Consider the following 18,622-nt stretch of genomic DNA (forward strand, 5'->3'; position numbering starts at 1 on the left):
TAAACAACCTGCGAGGACACAGTTGCAACAGCAGTTCGATATGTTGAGTACAAATCAGAGACGGCAATAACTCAGCCGCTGCAGCTAATTCACTCACAGCCAGGGGACAGGTCCAGAAAAGTTAGATAATGCAGGGAAGGCCTGCAGTGATATGTTGTCCCATGGCCACCTCATTTGATATAGGCCAGGCTTCTCTTAGTGTTACTTGCAGACTAAACAATCCTGCAGACAGCAATTCTGTGTTTTATACCCATCTGCTTCTCATCTAGGTTTAAACTTTACAAATGTGAAGTTAAATAATGAGCAAAATACGTTTATGTGTAATCAAATACATAAAGATAAAGAAAGAAATCGGAATACACAGAATGATCTAGAATATTTTTAACTGTAAAACATTAACAATAAGAAGCTCAGATTTAGCTGAGAGGAGTAGATCATACAGTTCATTGCAAAAGGATTTGTCCCCCAAAATTTTGTGATAGATCAACACAAAGTAGTGCATAATTGTGAAGTAGAAGAAAAGATAAACATGGTTGTCAAATGTTTTTCGACTGAATTTCTGAAAATGTGGCTAGCATTCGTGTTTAGCCTCCCTTACTTGGATATTAAGTGTCCAGTGCAATTAGTTGCCTTCACAAATCACCAAACAAATGTCCACTCCAGTTTAATTTAACCTTGGTCGACCTCAAATGTTTCTTAGAGAACATTAATGAACAAACAGCATCACGAAGTCCAAAAAACACAGCAGACAGTTCATGTATTAAGTTGTGGAGAACCACCCAGAGAAGAACATTAATCATAAAGCCTGCCAAGAGGTCCATGGTAAATCTGGAGGAGCTCCAAAGAGTCACAGATTAGACTGGAAAATCTGTTGACAGGACAACTATTATCCATGCACTCCACAAAACTTTAATGGGAGAGTGTCAATAAGAACGGCATTTTTGGAAAAGTCTCATTTATCCATGTAGGCACATGGTAAAACGTGTGGAAGATGGTGCACATCACATACATAGTGAAACATAGTTGTAGCAGCATATTGCTGTGGAGATAGACTACAGATGGATGGAGCTAAATCCATGCTGAAAACCATGTATCATTTTTCCTTCACTTCGCAATCATGCACTGATTGTGTTGGTCCATCACATAAAATCCATGAAACATACAGTGAAGTTTGTGTTTTCAATAAGACAAAAAGTGGAAAGGTTCCAGGTGTATGGATACATCAGTAGGACACTATACTGTAAAAGTGGCACAGAATCTGTTACTCTTTCTGATTATATTGCTGGTTATAATGTAGAAATATAGACAAATTTTTGCTGTCAAATTTGTCTTGGTTTTGGTTCAACAATATAGTTTTTTAGTCAGATCTATCACAACCAAAGTGTAGAGATTTCTACGTTTGGGACCAAGCATGCAGAATATCTGCAAACATAAGATCCTCCCAGACAAGTCAGAACACAAGCTTATTTATTTCCAAATGTAACATATTTGGTTTGTTCACCATCCCAGATCACATTGGACTTTTTCTTAATTACTGGATGACTGTTTATATTTTTCAACCTTCAGCCAAGTTTCCTTAATGCTGGGTTGGTGCAGTGTCCCAGCTACAAACGGAACCATCACTCAGGATGAGTAATTTTTTGCTTGAATGTTATGGTGCTCCTGGGAGGCATTGAGCGAAACCAGTAAATCAAAAGCAATGAACTTTGCTGGAATCGGTGGTCTTCTGTTAGCTGTGAGGAAAATGTTGGTGGCCTTTTGAAAGACCCACAACTTCACCCTAATAGGATTATAATGAGGAAGTATGGTCAACACCCTTGATCCTGGAGATAGTCTGTCTTCAGTTACAAAAATACTAAGCAGCAAGCTAACACCCTAAACCATGTTAAATAAACGGTCCAATATTGGGGACCAGCTATGTTTTCATAAATCATATTTCTAAAATTCCAGTCAGAAAGTTGGCGTTTATTTTTTGTCTGACTTGTTGTTACAGTGATAAAACTGTCACATTTGTAGGTCGTGAACACAGCTACCAGGATTCCAAGAGGCTTTGCAAGAAGAAACCTCATTAACCTATTTCCAGCTTTGTTGAACAGGTTTCCTTTGGTTGCTTTGTTGATCAGCTATGAAGAAATGCACAAGGATCAAAGGGAGACTGTCTGAAATCTGTTTTTGTCCAACGATTATCGTCTATTGATTGTTTTGAATCAGTTTAATTTTGTTTTTATTTTCATTGATATGCAGGGGCCCTTAAAAGTGTACACAGCCCCATTTTAAAGCATAAGATGTATCTCTATTGGGCAAAAACCAAACTTTTTTGTTGTTTTTGTTGTTTTTTGTTTTGTTTGTCTTGTAAAAAGCACTTTTATTGATCACCAATCACATCTGTCTAAGGTTTCACTTATAGATTTTCTGTAAAAGTATCAAAAGGAGCTCAAAAACTTGGCTTTTTTAATAAGGGCATGTAGACTCTTGAGAGCCGCTGTATTTTTATACATGTGCCATCTTTTGCTACAGAAATGAATGCCTTGATGTTTAAAAATGCACCTTACTTCCTGTGTTTTCCATTTTCATAACACGTGTCTGCTCTTTCCCAGATGTGGGGATGGATACTTCGGCCGTCGATGCTCGCAGACCGAGCCGCTGCGGTCGTACATGCCCGATCCTTTTAAAAGTATGTCCACCTGACATGAGCAGCTGAGAACAGAGACGCAGTTGTCCCTGGATCATTCCAGAGGACTCCTGTCACCCCGACCGTCTTGCTCTTTCTCCTTCTCTTCCTCCCTCTTAGGTCAACATCGCAATGAGCTGTGCACAGCACCATGCACACAGTGGTGTCCATGGGAAAACTCTGCTTTTGCCGTCCGTAGTTTTGCTATTGTTCTAATTCTGTGTCTCTCCCTCTCTCCCACCCCTCCCCCAATTTATCCCCTTTTTCTTCACACATGCTCTCCCTTTTCACTCTACTGTCCTTCTGTTTTCTTCCTTTTTTCCTCACTCATCTCCTCCCTCTGTTCCTTTGGCTTTCTTCCCATCAGGTGTCCAAATGACTTTACTGGTGATCGCTGTCAAACCTACGTTATGGCCAGTTTCTACCGTATGTCAACTTCTCTCTTCTGTCTCTGTGTCAGACTGCCCTTGTGTGATGCATGCACGCTGGGTGTAGAGAGATTGCAGTCATTTCCTGTTGTTACCTGATAATTATATCTGTGTCTCCTTTGATGACTCATTCACAAGCTGGCACAGATTAGTAGAGCGTGTTTCTGTGGTTGGTCAGCACGTAATTTTGTGTGTGCACGTTCTTCCTGTAGTTCACAGAGATTTGCATGTGGTTCCTTGTGGTAGATTTGAACGCAACAAGTTGTGGTAGGATTTAAAATTTTTTTTTCAGATGCTTCGTGGAAGCTGATTATTTGCAAATAGTGAGCTACATGTAACAACACCGGCAAGGTGAACGCCATAATACTCATAGTAGCACGCCCATCACACCTCTTTATGCAATCAGTTGCAGACATGCAAGCATGCACAATATTACTTGAGTCAATGCATTAATGCAAAACCTGGTCTGAGCAAAAGTAATCAATAAAAATTCATGTAAAATCTCACATTCGGTAAGAGGTGCACACCCTACCTCAAGCGTAAATTTCAACTTCTCTCTTGCACAAGGTCTCTCAGAGAGTTCCTTCGTATTTACACTTATAATGTGCAGTATCAACAGATCCAACATGAACCAACGTGACAGAACACTTCCCAATACTTGTTTAAATCTTGACTAATTGTACCTGCATGCACCTGAACGCCAAGCATCGAATCACTTCAAGCTGCGACAAGAAACCCTGCTTGTTTCACTTTCAGGCCAGTTGATTGCATGCCGAGGTCCTCAATTACAGCCATTCTGATAAAATTAAAGGTTAGGACTCCACCATCAAAATATGGTTAGCTGCATTTTATTTTTTAACTGCCAACTTGCAGAGCTTCGAAAGGAAGCAACGAAATGGTGTTCTTACTGCAGAAGGCACCCATGCACATAAGAGTTTATGTATAGTACCTTTCAAAAGTATTCAGATTTTCTCATTTTGTCGTTTTACATTTGCAAACATCAATGTAATCTGTTGGAATTTTATGTCATAAACTCACACAAAGTAATGCATAATTATGACAAGGAAGGAAAACGACACACATTTTCACCATTTTTTGAAAGAAAAATTTTAAATGTGTTGCATGCATTTATATTTAGCCTGCTTTGCTTAGGTACCCCTTAAATCAAATCCATCATCCGTTGCACAATTATGTAATACTTTGCATTGATCTATGACATAAAAATGTAAAAATAAAGATTGTAACATGATAAACAAAACATTGTACAGCACCAGAACACTGTGTCAATCAGGTCTGCATGCCTAAGATTAGAGATTTTAACATCTTGACTCCACATAGCAACACTGGCAAAAACAGGCATCAACTGAAAGATTAACTCAAAATAAATGGAAGGTCTGTTGAGAAGTCCTCAGGATAAATCCTGCCCTTAAGGCATCTTACAATGATAACAGTTTGGAGACAAGCTTTTCTTTCAGACTACCTGCCTTTTAAAGACACTCTACATTGTGTAGAAATGCTTTTTGTACCTCAAACATATTCAACCAAGAGGAATAAGTGATGTTATATTAATGTTACAAACCCCTACAGCTGAAGATAATGGTTTTAGATTGAGTTGAATGATGAAGACAGGATTAATTCTGTTAAAATAAAGCCTCCTGGTAATCCCAGGGCATATTTGTCGGCATCTTGTATTTGTAAGCTCATACGGTCTCAATTCAAAAGTTAAGGGAATAACAAAGTCCATCTGCTTTTGTAAATCTGCGTGCTGATTATAGAGACTCGTCTCTGCAGTTCAGCTTACACAGCTTCCATTTGCTGTTTGTTGTAAATGTATGCTGGCACAAAAATGAATTGCAAACTGCCTTCCACATCTTAACTACAAGTAATTTTACCTCACATTAAGTTGCGATGGACTGTGCTAAAATAACTTGTCTTTTTGGCAAAGTATTGTTGTGTTTTTCCTAAACTCACCCACTTCGGTGCAGCTGCACATTTGTATCAAGGTCAGCATCTACAGTGCCTTGCAAAAGTATTCGGTCCCCTTGAACTTTTCAACCTGTTGTCACATTTCAGGCTTCAAACATAAAGATATAAAATTCTAATTTTTTGTGAAGAATCAACAACAAGTGGGACACAATCGTGAAGTGGAATGAAATTTATTGGATGTGTCAAACTTGTTTAACAAATAAAAAACTGAAAATGGGGCGTGCAATATTATTCAGCCCCCTTGCGTTAATACTTTGTAGCGCCACCCTTTGCTGCAATTACAACTGCAAGTCTCTTGGGGTTTGTCTCTATCAGTTTTGCGCATCGAGAGACTGAAATTCTTGCCCATTCTTCCTTGCAAAACAGCTGGAGCTCAGTGAGGTTGGATGGAGAGCGTTCATGAACAGCAGTCTTCAGCTCTTTCCACAGATTCTTGATTGGATTCATGTCTGGACTTTGACTTGGCCATTCCAACACCTGGATATGTTTATTTGTGAACCATTCCATTGTAGATTTGGCTTTATGTTTTGGATCATTGTCTTGTTGGAAGATAAATCTCCGTCCCAGTCTCAGGTCTCTTGCAGACTCCAACAGGTTTTCTTCCAGAATGGTTCTGTATTTGGCCCCATCCATCTTCCAATTAATTTTGACCATCTTCCCTGTCCCTGCTGACGAAAAGCAGGCCCAAACCATGATGCTGCCACCACCATGTTTGACAGTGGGGATGGTGTGTTCAGGGTGATGAGCTGTGTTGCTTTAACACCAAACATATCGTTTTGCATTGTGGCCAAACAGTTTGATTTTGGTTTCATCTGACCAGAGCACTTTCTTCCACATGTTTGGTGTGTCTCCCAGGTGGCTTGTAGCAAACTTTAAACGAGACTTTTTATGGATATCTTTGAGAAATGGATTTCTTCTTGCCACTCTTCCATAAAGGCCAGATTTATGCAGTGTACGACTGATTGTTGTCCTATGGAAAGACTCTCCCACCTCAGCTGTAGATCTCTGCAGTTCATCCAGAGTGATCATGGTCCTTTTGGCTGCATCTCTGATCAGTCTTCTCCTTGTTCAAGATGAAAGTTTAGAGGGACGGCCGGGTCTTGGTAGATTTGCAGTAGTCTGACACTCCTTCCATTTCAATATGATTGCTTGCACAGTGCTCCTTGGGATGTTTAAAGCTTGGGAAATCTTTTTGTATCCAAATCCGGCTTTAAACTTCTCCACAACAGTATCTCGGACCTGCCTGGTGTGTTCCTTGGTCTTCATGATGCTCTCTGCACTTTGAACAGAACCCTGAGACTATCACAGAGCAGGTGCATTTATATGGAGACTTGATTACACACAGGTGGATTCTATTTATCATCATCAGTCATTTGGGACAACATTGGATCATTCAGAGATCCTCACTGAACTTCTGGAGTGAGTTTGCTGCACTGAAAGTAAAGGGGACGAATAATATTACACGCCCCACTTTTCAGTTTTTTATTTGTTAAACAAGTTTGAGACATCCAATAAATTTCATTCCACTTCACGATTGTGTCCCACTTGTTGTTGATTCTTCACAAAAAATTAGAATTTTATATCTTTATGTTTGAAGCCTGAAATGTGACAAAAGGTTGAAAAGTTCAAGGGGGCCGAATACTTTCGCAAGGCACTGTATTTCCCATTGTTGTGTAGCCTTGTGGAGACAGGCCGCCTTTAATTGCTTGATGTTCGCTCTGTACCTTGCACAACAGCAAAAAGAGAGACCAGTAAAACTAAAGGCAGAGTTGGCATAACACATCTTGACACAGTGATTTAGTAGTCACACTTATTGAACATATCCACATTTTGTTACATTGTAACCACACATTTCAATGTATTTAATTGGGATTTTATATAGGCCAACTAAAAGTGGCCTATAATTTTGGTGTTGATGAAAAAGCAGACATGGTTTGTTAGAGAATATCCATTTAATGAGATCCCAATAAAATACATAAGAGTTTGTGGTTGTAACATAAGAAAAATGTGAAGTTCAATGGGTGTAAAATTTTGCAAGGTACTGTAAAAGCATACCCAAAATTCCGACTTTACATTAAATTAAATTGAATAAATCACCTTTTTTAAAGAGCGTACAGAAAAACACTCCAATTTCATACCTACTGATCCTCCTCCCAGATGGATCTTCGTGAGATAAAACAGAAGGAGGATGGTTTCTACTGCTCAGCCATGAGGGCTTGAATTAATAAGAGCATGTTGTCATAAGGACAGCTGGGACTTGCCTAAGCCCAAGTAAACCTACAGAGTTGCCAGAGTTATGGACTCAGCTAGTTGGTGCAATGCCCCTAAGGCCTTGCTCTGCCAAACAGTGTATGGCCCAGCAATAATTCTTAATATTCAGCAATATTATTCCATACAGAGTACAGCTGTATTGGAGCAACCCCTGTTGCACCAGCCCTTTAACTTGCCTGTTCATGTGATGGGTGTGTCAGGGAGCTGTCAGTGTAGCACTTCTGCACGGCAGAAAACTGAAAAGCACGGGTAATCTCTGCAGATGACACATATTTTCCCCAAACAGCAGCAATAAGGGTTACTATGCAACCAATATTCAATTCTCATTCAGTGTTTGTTTATGTAACAACTCAAAACTTCTCTGCAGAAGGAAATGGACAGCATAAATCTGTGCTACTCTCACTAAAAGACATAAACTCCTCAACTTTATTTCTATAGTGCTTTTATACTCAGTTAGCTGAAGTGTTTTACACAGCCTAAAAAGCTAATACAACAACAAAATATATTATTATTATTCTGAAGACACTTAAACTCAGTCGGTTGCTCTTCTCAAATTCTATAAATTCGTCCACAGTTAGTTTTGTCATGATAACATGCTGTTTGGAAGCAGAAATTTTCTTTAAGCTAATGTTACATGTCGTTTAGGAAGGTAACACAATATAACAAAAATCAAACCACTAAAAGCAAAAACACAATAAAACAAGTAAAATGGTGAGCAGATACATAACAACTAACAAAAATAAAACCACAAAAGCCATTATCTCATACATTTTAAACCAGAGACAAAATGTGTTTGAAGAGAAGATTTAAAAACAGAAAGTGAGTTGTTCTGCCTGATATGCAAAAGTAATTCATTCCATAGTTTTGGTGCGATGATGGAGAAAGCGCAGTCACCTCTCCACACACTCTTTGTCTTCAGAGCAACTTATAAAAGACGATCTGGCAATGAAGACTTTTAAAAACAAATTTAAGATCAATTCAAAAATTACCCGGTTGCCCATGAATTGCTGCTAAAACAGGAGAAATATTTTCATTTTTTGCTAAAAGATGATCAGTAGCATTTTGGAACATCAGTAGACAAGCCACTAAAGTTATGTTTAGCCCAGTTTAAAGTGCATTGTAGTTGGTCCACAGATTGACATAAATCGCCTTGGGAAGTATTTATGCACATTGAGATATTTTTCATAATTTTTTACACGTTACAAACTACAAATATAGGTTAATTCTATTGGGATTTAATGTGATTGACCACCACAAAGTGATGCATCAAAGTGAAACGAAGGGAAAATGATATAAGAGATTGGCTTCATCAAAAAAGTGTAATTTATTTCCTTTAATTTCAATATCGTTAAACTCTCTCTTAAAACCCCATAAAATAAATTACAGTTAATGGTTGTAATATGACAAAATGAAAGACTGTATATTAGGTTGAGACATGCTGCTACCAGAACACCTCTTACCTTAATAGTCAGTCTGAAATTAACATTGTTCAGTTGTTTTGTGTGGTGTTGTCTGGTATTGTTTAAAGTGCGTGCTGCATGCTTGTGTCTTGTCTTGCACAATCACTGACACGTGTCTGTAGTCTTAGTTGGCTTTGTTTGCCAACTTGTTTATACGCCACTATATGTATCCTACAAGGTGCAACTATCTTAATCTGCTCTCTTGTTTCTTTTTTTTTGTTGTTCTTGTTTCTACTTCCATCTGTCAACCCTCTGCAATGGCAGAGCATCTTGGGATTGAATTTATGGGTATGAAACAATCCATTTTGACTCTCAGTCCTAGCCTAGCTACCCCGACATTCTTCAGTGTGACATGCTCGTTGATTTGTAAAACACATCATCCCCTTTTTTTATTAACAAATCAATCTTTGAAGTGATCATAACTTATCAGAATGACAAGCTGACAGATCCTCTGTCCGGCATCATTAACATGGATGCAATGCCTCCCTCTGTACATGTGATCAGAAAAGTACTGTTAACTAAGTTTCCACCTTACTCACGATAGTTAGTTTTCCCTTTTAGAAGCTTGGTTTTTAATTTCATTTGTAACAAGCATGATGTCTCATGTTTGTCTCTACCAGATCATTTGCCTCAGTATTCAACCTAGTCTCTTCAAGACTTTTTCTCCCTTTATTTCTATCTTTTTACTCTGACATGCATTGTCCCTCCTGTGATTTACATGTAATCTTCTCAATATCTATTACATTACCCTCTTGATAGCCTAGCAGAAATGTAATGTGGAAGTCTTAATCATGATATGTATGTTACTGGTTTAAATTCTCCATTTTCCAATGCATGTGATTGTAATGTTTGACAGCCTCCCCTTTCGGTTCTATCAGCTTCTGTCTCTTTTCATTGGTACATTTTGTCTTCTGCCACTTTACTTTCCAGAAAAGAGCTTAAATGTGTGAGATTTTAGAATAATGGCTTCAGGCATCCCTTCAGACATCTAGCAATTATACAAGTGCATTCACGCACTGAACAGAGGAACACAGTGTTATTGCAGAAACACCAGTATCATTTCCTCTGAGTAAAGTCATTATCAGCAGATGACATGCACTGTGAAACATGTCCCTTTACGGCTATAGATAAACTAACTTCCATGATTTATTTATGGTGCCATAAACTTTTCACAAATTGGCATGATGTCCAAAATGGCTGCTGGTGAATGAAAGGAGGAAATCTCCTGTGAAATTGGACCGAAGCTCTTCTCTGGAAAAGTATAAACACAAATCAAATTTCACAATAATTGTGTTTAACTTCAAAATTTGCTGGTTTTATAAAGATGTTGTGACAATAAGATAACATTGCTAGCTGAATTCTTGAGTAGATGAATAGTTCAGCAGACAGGCCTATCTATCTATCTATCTATCTATCTATCTATCTATCTATCTATCTATCTATCTATCTATCTATCTATCTATCTATCTATCTATCTATCTATCTATCTATCTATCTATCTATCTATCTATCTATCTATCTATCTATCTATCTATCTATCTATCTATCTATCTATCTATCTATCTATCTATCTATCTATCTATCTATCTATCTATCTATCTATCTATCATCATCTATCTTTTTAGACAGGGGAGGATGAAGATTTATTTTGCTCAGAAGTTAGACCTGGAAAATACAAACTGTGTGAAATATATCCACCTTTATGAATCTAATTGTTTCCTGTCTTTTCTCTCTGGGGTTAATTTTAACAGAGGCAGAGGAACTCTACCAGAAAAGAGTCCTGACAATCACGGGTATTTGTGTGGCTCTGTTATTGGTGGGCATCTTGTGTGTGGTTGCCTACTGTAAAACCAAGTAAGTTCTGCAGATTACATGTTAATGTGACTATGTGTGGCCATTTCAGGCCATAAGTTTTATTGAAAAGCTTATAAATACTTGTTGGATTAAGCTGTTGGTCTAGTGTTTTTAAAGGGCATATATCATCACTTTTACAACATTTCCTTTTAGGCATATAGTTTAAAATAATTGTTGACTTATATTTATTTTTTATGAAAGAATTCAAGAAAAATGTTTAGAAGCATGGTAAAAAAAAAAGCAGCAGGCACTAGGCAGACCAGAATGCAACTGAAAGTTACTGAAGAGTGATGACTTTATGTTTTAAATGCCAAGCTCAGTCATTGATGCATAATACAATGGTCACCCATGAGGAAAGTAGTGAAAATTGTTAAACTCTCCAGCTCAAATATTTGTATAAAGTAAAGATTTACCTAGGGATGTATCGACTTACAAAGAGGAAGATGGGAAAAATGTTGTCTGACAACAATAGCGATCTAGTGCAGACCTAACTAGTAGTGGAGACCTAACAACCCAGCAAGATACTGAGGGATTTGAAAGAACTCCGTCACCCACAGCACCCACAGTCCCCTCATGGTCTAGCTGTTTACTTTCTGCCCAAGCTGTTTTACCTCATCTACGGACTGTTTAATGTTCTTTTCCCACAGGTTTGAGTTGTTAGGCCACTTAGATAAAAATTTGGTTGATCATTCTAGGTCAAAATGTGTTTCAATCAAAAAAACTGTTTTTGATTCGAAGTCCTTTTTTTTAAATTGTCCTTTCTAATCAAGAAAACAATTTTCTCCCATGTTAGGTTCTCACTTCTTGTATTTATAAGAGGGCTGGATACTTTTCTGTTGCCAAAACATGTTCTTACAGTTACTTCTCTGCTTTGAAAAACAATAAATAGTTCGATCAACATTTATAAGCTCTAAAATGTAATAATTTCCCTTTTAATAAGCGGCTTTGTATGCATGTTTAATTGTCGCTCTCATGTTAAATTGAAGGTTTAACTTTCAGAAATTTAAAAATAAAGAAATTATCAAAAATCATTTAAAAAAAATCATTCAACAGGAAACAAAGAAAGAAGATGCACAATCATTTGAGGCAAAACATGTGTCCAGAACATCCCAATCGTAACCTTGCTAACGGACCTAATCACCCAGGACCCGGCCCGGAGGAAATCCCTATGGTAGATGTACGTTTTTATGAGACGTCCTTGCAGTACTCAGTGATTATTTTTTTTTTTTAGATATGTTTATGTACATCATAGAGTATTTACTAACTTATATTTCCTAATTGGTCAATTCTATTATTACAGTACATATCAAAGAATGTCCCTGCAACTGAGCGAGTCATACGACCCGCAACAGAGCGATCATTCCCAGCCAGTCATGCCTCTTCCAGATCTAATAACTCTTCCACACGAGCCCACTCATCAACTCAAAGGTAAGTGGTCATTATATGCGTCACACTTTGTGTTTCATGTTCTGTCTTCTTTGATTGATGTGAAGTACTGTAGCAAAACATTTTTTTAGTTTAGATTATCTGATTCATTCTTGTTGGTCTGCTTCTATTGTGTTTAGGGTAGTTGTTTACTGTACTGCATTTCCGTTTGCTTGGGTTAGGTTGTTTTTTAAATTTGCTTCCTTAATATCTTTTAGTGACTAGTCTTCATTGTGTAAGAACCTTATTTCCTGTGCATCTTGGACCCAGTTTTGAATCCTGTGTTGCCTGTAATTGTCACTAGGTGTCCTCAGTTTCCCTTAACCTATTTCCTTATTATCTCTCCAACTGTTGGCTGTTTCTGTTAAACTCTCCTCTGTCTAGAACAGGTCCATGAAAGACAGGTTAGTTAATTATTGTGAAATCTGGTTATACAGGGCTGTGAAAAATGATTTACCTCCTACACAAAATACATAAAGTTGTTTCTTAATGATGATCTAATTTATTAAAGAAAAAAGCTTTCCAAACCAACTTGGCAAAGTGAAAAAGTAAGAACTCTTATTATGCAGGAGGACAATCATCTCCACCTCTGAATGGCTAGAACCATTCAGAGCCATTTATGGCTAGAACAAAACTCCATAGTGATGTAAAAGACTAAGTGTCAGTAATGGTTGCTTTTATCCCCTAATAAATGAAATTTTCATTTAAAGAATTTGATGATCAAAAATATTTAGGTGTGACTAAAAACAACGACGACAGAAGAAACATGCAAGGATACAAATACATTCTTGCTGCACTGTTCCTGGTTGGTGAATGCAGTTGATTAGAAATACTGATTGAGGCTTAGACAATAGTGGAAAAGAGAAGAAAATAAAATGGGAGCTATGCTTTTGATGATTAAAGCAGGCACAATTTACTTTACATTGAAGCATATGCTAAACATTTAATTTACAGCACGGAAATAAATTGTGTGTAGGAATGTCAGCACTATTATTTTCTGCCGGTCAGAATTGAGGAGAGGAGATTAAGATGTCAGAAGTGGCTTTAACCAAATGAATCCATACTCTTCCTGTGAAAACAATAAAATGGCTCTTTTTTTCTCAAAAGGCCTTCTTCTGCTCTACAAAGAAAGAAAAATATATCTTGGGGACCCTTCAGGGTGTGTGCATGTTAACACCTTTTTTATATGACAGACATGAGGAACGGACATGGAGCCTGGAACGTTCTGAAAGTTTCCTCTCTGACTCGCCGGGAATGATGTCATCATCCGTGGGGACCAGTAAATGCAGCAGTCCTGCATGCATGGAGGCGCGGGCGTGGCGAGCTGCTCACTGTGGTTACTCTGATCCCCATCGGCCGGGGCTGCAGTACGGGGAGTCGTTCGACTCGCTGGGAGACTCGCCGCACAGCGACAGGTAGGAATCAGGGCCTGCCTGGCCAATTTGGCTCTTAGTTTGTAATAAAAACACTGAAAAGTTTCCCCTCTTTGCTGGCTTTGTGTCCTCCTCAAGAGGCCTGTAAGGGCAATCAGTGGAAACTGACATGCAACAGGCATGATGTTCAAATATGCAAAAGAAGGCAAGAGTCAGTAAAATGCTAATGTTAGTCAGAACCCTGCTTTTGCAGATATTGGAACATTATTCCCTCACCAGTATGTAGTTCTGGAGGCTATTTTTATCCTGAATTGTATTTATTTCTATTTAGAAAATCATGTGACAATCATAATGAAGATAACTTCGTCGCAAAGATAGGTGAAGCTCAAGTTAACACAAAAGGGACGGGCTCACAACGGAGGAAATTAGCCTTTCATCAACTCTGCTGCAGTCTGTATTTATCCCGTGCATTTTTCTTTATACTATAGACACCAAGATACCAATCATCTCATACAGCTCCAGGCACGACAGACAGTAACCCTAACAGCCTTATCTCCTAAATCACTGGGCTGTTGCTTTAGCATGAACTTTCTGCATGGCTGTTCAGTGTTTCAATAGAATTTCGAAAATAGTATGTTTTCATATCTGCCACGTGGTTTTTATTCAAGAAATATGTTTTTAAGGTACAAATTTTTTTATGGCTTTACTATGAGCTGAATTTGAGTGTAAAGAAAATAAAGTTAATGTATTTGTAAGCAGAACTAATAACAGACGAGGAAAATAACAAAAAGGCCCTCCTCACTATACACAGATGTTTTAAATTCCACTTCAACAATGTCCTTTATTGCCTGTAAATCCACATTTACAGCTGTTTAGAGTCTTCACAATATTTCTTTCAGCCAAATATGTGGCTTTAGGATGAATTGGTTATGCTTAGCATCAGAAAACCCGTTTCAAGTCTTTCTACATCCTGGATACTCCTCATGAAAACTAGATGCATGTGGCTTTACAGTACAGACCAAAAGTTTGGACACACCTTCTCATTCAAAGAGTTTTCTTTATTTTCATGACTATGAATATTGTAGCTTCACACTGAAGGCATCAAAACTATGAATTAACACATGTGGAATTATATACTGAACAAAAAAGTGTGAAATAACTGAAAATATGTCTTATATTCTAGGTTCTTCAAAGTAGCCACCTTTTGCTTTGATTACTGCTCCACACACTCTTGGCATTCTGTTGAGGAGCTTCAAGAGGTAGTCACCTGAAATGGTTTTCACTTCACAGGTGTGCCCTGTCAGGTTTAATAAGTGGAATTTCAAGCCTTATAAATGGGGTTGGGAGCATCAGTTGTGTTGTGCAGGAGGTGGATACAGTACACAGCTGATAGTCCTACTGAATAGACCGTTAGAATTTGTATTATGGCAAGAAAAAAGCAGCTAAGTAAAGAGAAATGAGTGGCCATTATTACTTTAAGAAATAAAGGTCAGTCAGTCTGAACAATTGGGAAAACTTTGAAAGTGTGGCCAAGTGCAGTTGCAAAAACCATCAAGCGCTACAAAGAAACTGACTCACATGAGGACCGCCCCAGGAAAGGAAGACCAAGAGTCACCTCTGCTGCGGACAATATGTTCATCCGAGTCACCAGCCTCAGAAATGGCAGGTTAACAGCAGCTCAGATTAGAGAGCATGTCAATGCGGCACAGAGTTCTAGCAGCAGACACATCTCTAGAACAACTGTTAAGAGGAGACTGTGTGAATCGGGCCTTCATGGTAAAATAGCTGCTAGGAAACCACTGCTGAGGACAGGCAACAAGCAGAAGAGACTTGTTTGGGCTAAAGAACACAAGGAATGGACGTTAGACCAGTGGAAATCTGTGCTTTGGTCTGATGAGTCCAAGTTTGAGATCTTTGTCTTTGTGTGGCGCAGAAGAGGTGAACGGATGGACTCTACATGCCTGGTTCCCACCGTGAAGCATGGAGGAGGAGGTGTGATGGTGTGGGGGTGCTTTGCTGGTGACACTGTTGGAGATTTATTCAAAATTGAAGGCATACTGAACCAGCATGGCTACCACAGCATCTTACAGTGGCATGCTATTCCATCCGGTTTACCTTTAGTTGGACCATCATTTATTTTTCAACAGGACAGTAACCCCAAACACACCTCCAGGCTGTGTAAGGGCTATTTGACCAAGAAGGAGAGTGATGGGGTGCTGCGCCAGATGACCTGGCCTCCACAGTCACCGGACCTGAACCCTATCAAGATGGTTTGGGGTGAGCTGGACCCCAGAGTGACGGCAAAAGGGCCAACAAGTGCTAAGCATCTCTGGGAACTCCTTCAAGACTGTTGGAAAACCTTTGAAGAACCTAGAATATAAGACATATTTTCAGTTTCACACTTTTTTGTTCAGTATATAATTCCACATCTGTTAATTCATAGTTTTGATGCCTTCAGTGTGAAGCTACAATATTCATAGTCATGAAAATAAAGAAAACTCTTTGAATGAGAAGGTGTGTCCAAACGTTTGGTCTGTACTGTAGGTTAAATTAAGATTTTGAAAAATTAGAGTTTCAAATATTTTTCCCTCTTTTGTTTTTTGTTTTACTAGGTAAATTGTTTCAGAGTCATTTTACATCTAAACACCTGACCTGGCCAAGAGGCTCTTAAAAGAAAAAGTGCCACATAAATACCTAGAAACATGCGCTCTTAAAGAAGCAACATGGAACAACCATGAAACACATGTAAATCATGAAAACAGAATCAAACGGCAGGTTTAAGAAGTAAAATAAGTCTGCTAGCATTTGCAGGAGAAAGGGGAGAAAAGATATGTGTGTTTTTTTGTTTTTATTTTATCGAGCATAGATACATACCTACAGCTCTTCCCTTCCCCTGTTTTGTAACCAAGCTTTTTTTGCAATTTAAAGCTCTATATCAAGTTAAAGATAATTTTCTCACATGTGTGACAGCAAAGAGATTTTTCCACTTTATGTCCTTGAGAGTTTTTTTTTCTAGTCCAGCCTATAGTCATATGAATACAAATAGATGTGAATATTTACTCTATCTGCTAACTGCAAGGGTGACAGGCTTTCCTATGCAGCAAAATTAATATGGAGATGAATTATTTCATTTTTATGCATGTCAAATGCACATCAGTATAATGTATGTGTATTATCAGAACCACTTGTTAGCAAAATAAAAAAAGGGACAAGATAACCAAATTCTCTGGGAGACTTCCTTTTATGTTTTGAGCTGCATCATTTCCAATGAAGGATACAGGTCCTTCTCAAAATATTAGCATATTGTGATAAAGTTCATTATTTTCCATAATGTCATGATGAAAATTTAACATTCATATATTTTAGATTCATTGCACACTAACTGAAATATTTCAGGTCTTTTATTGTCTTAATACGGATGATTGTGGCATACAGCTCATGAAAACCCAAAATTCCTATTTCACAAAATTAGCATATTTCATCCGACCAAAAAAAGAAAAGTGTTTTTAATACAAAAAACGTCAACCTTCAAATAATCATGTACAGTTATGCACTCAATACTTGGTCGGGAATCCTTTGGCAGAAATGACTGCTTCAATGCGGCGTGGCATGGAGGCAATCAGCCTGTGGCACTGCTGAGGTCTTATGGAGGCCCAGGATGCTTCGATAGCGGCCTTTAGCTCATCCAGAGTGTTGGGTCTTGAGTCTCTCAACGTTCTCTTCACAATATCCCACAGATTCTCTATGGGGTTCAGGTCAGGAGAGTTGGCAGGCCAATTGAGCACAGTGATACCATGGTCAGTAAACCATTTACCAGTGGTTTTGGCACTGTGAGCAGGTGCCAGGTCGTGCTGAAAAATGAAATCTTCATCTCCATAAAGCTTTTCAGCAGATGGAAGCATGAAGTGCTCCAAAATCTCCTGATAGCTAGCTGCATTGACCCTGCCCTTGATAAAACACAGTGGACCAACACCAGCAGCTGACACGGCACCCCAGACCATCACTAACTGTGGGTACTTGACACTGGACGTCTGGCATTTTGGCATTTCCTTCTCCCCAGTCTTCCTCCAGACTCTGGCACCTTGATTTCCGAATGACAGGCAGAATTTGCTTTCATCCGAAAAAAGTACTTTGGACCACTGAGCAACAGTCCAGTGCTGCTTCTCTGTAGCCCAGGTCAGGCGCTTCTGCTGCTGTTTCTGGTTCAAAAGTGGCTTGACCTGGGGAATACGGCACCTGTAGCCCATTTCCTGCACACGCCTGTGCACGGTGGCTCTGGATGTTTCTACTCCAGACTCAGTCCACTGCTTCCGCAGGTCCCCCAAGGTCTGGAATCGGTGCTTTTCCACAATCTTCCTTAGGGTCCGGTCACCTCTTCTCGTTGTGCAGCGTTTTCTGCCACACTTTTTCCTTCCCACAAACTTCCCACTGAGGTGCCTTGATACAGCACTCTGGAAACAGCCGATTTGTTCAGAAATTTCTTTCTGTGTCTTACCTTCTTGCTTGAGGGTGTCAATAGTGGCCTTCTGGACAGCAGTCAGGTCGGCAGTCTTACCCATGATTGGGGTTTTGAGTGATGAACCAGGCTGGGAGTTTTAAAGGCCTCAGGAATCTTTTGCAGGTGTTTAGAGTTAACTCGTTAATTCAGATGATTAGGTTCATAGCTCGTTTAGAGACCCTTTTAATGATATGCTAATTTTGTGAGATAGGAATTTTGGGTTTTCATGAGCTGTATGCCAAAATCATCCGTATTAAGACAATAAAAGACCTGAAATATTTCAGTTAGTGTGCAATGAATCTAAAATATATGAATGTTAAATTTTCATCATGACATTATGGAAAATAATGAACTTTATCACAATATGCTAATATTTTGAGAAGGACCTGTATTTCATCATCTACACATCAAGCCAGCTTGAGCAGTAAAAACAAAATAAGTTACCCAACTACAGCATGTTTAGTCTTGAACATGTTGTAAAAGTTCTGTAGAAGGAAAGAAAATTATGTTTACCATGTACCTTAACTTGTTGATAGTTTGCTCCATGCACACAGAAACTGTGTATCCATGGAAATTTACCTGCACCCACTCAGTATTCAAGTATCTGTTCAACCTGACAGGGTGATATGTGTTTAGTTATCAAAATGTTGTTCGCT

General features: G+C 38.6%; 1 protein-coding gene across 1 annotated transcript in view; it reads left to right on the top strand.

Annotated features, from left to right (window-relative positions):
* Window positions 1-18,622, top strand: part of nrg2a (neuregulin 2a) — a 115,286-nt gene that overhangs the window by 91,543 nt on the left and 5,121 nt on the right. The window contains exons 5-10 of the mRNA XM_047378918.1: window positions 3,039-3,097; window positions 9,081-9,104; window positions 10,568-10,670; window positions 11,724-11,847; window positions 11,971-12,098; window positions 13,289-13,510. Of these exons, the coding sequence (XP_047234874.1) occupies window positions 3,039-3,097; window positions 9,081-9,104; window positions 10,568-10,670; window positions 11,724-11,847; window positions 11,971-12,098; window positions 13,289-13,510 (660 nt within the window). The remainder of the gene's footprint in view (window positions 1-3,038; window positions 3,098-9,080; window positions 9,105-10,567; window positions 10,671-11,723; window positions 11,848-11,970; window positions 12,099-13,288; window positions 13,511-18,622) is intronic.

Source organism: Girardinichthys multiradiatus, chromosome 11 (assembly GCF_021462225.1).
Source record: "Girardinichthys multiradiatus isolate DD_20200921_A chromosome 11, DD_fGirMul_XY1, whole genome shotgun sequence".
Lineage (NCBI taxonomy): Eukaryota > Metazoa > Chordata > Actinopteri > Cyprinodontiformes > Goodeidae > Girardinichthys > Girardinichthys multiradiatus.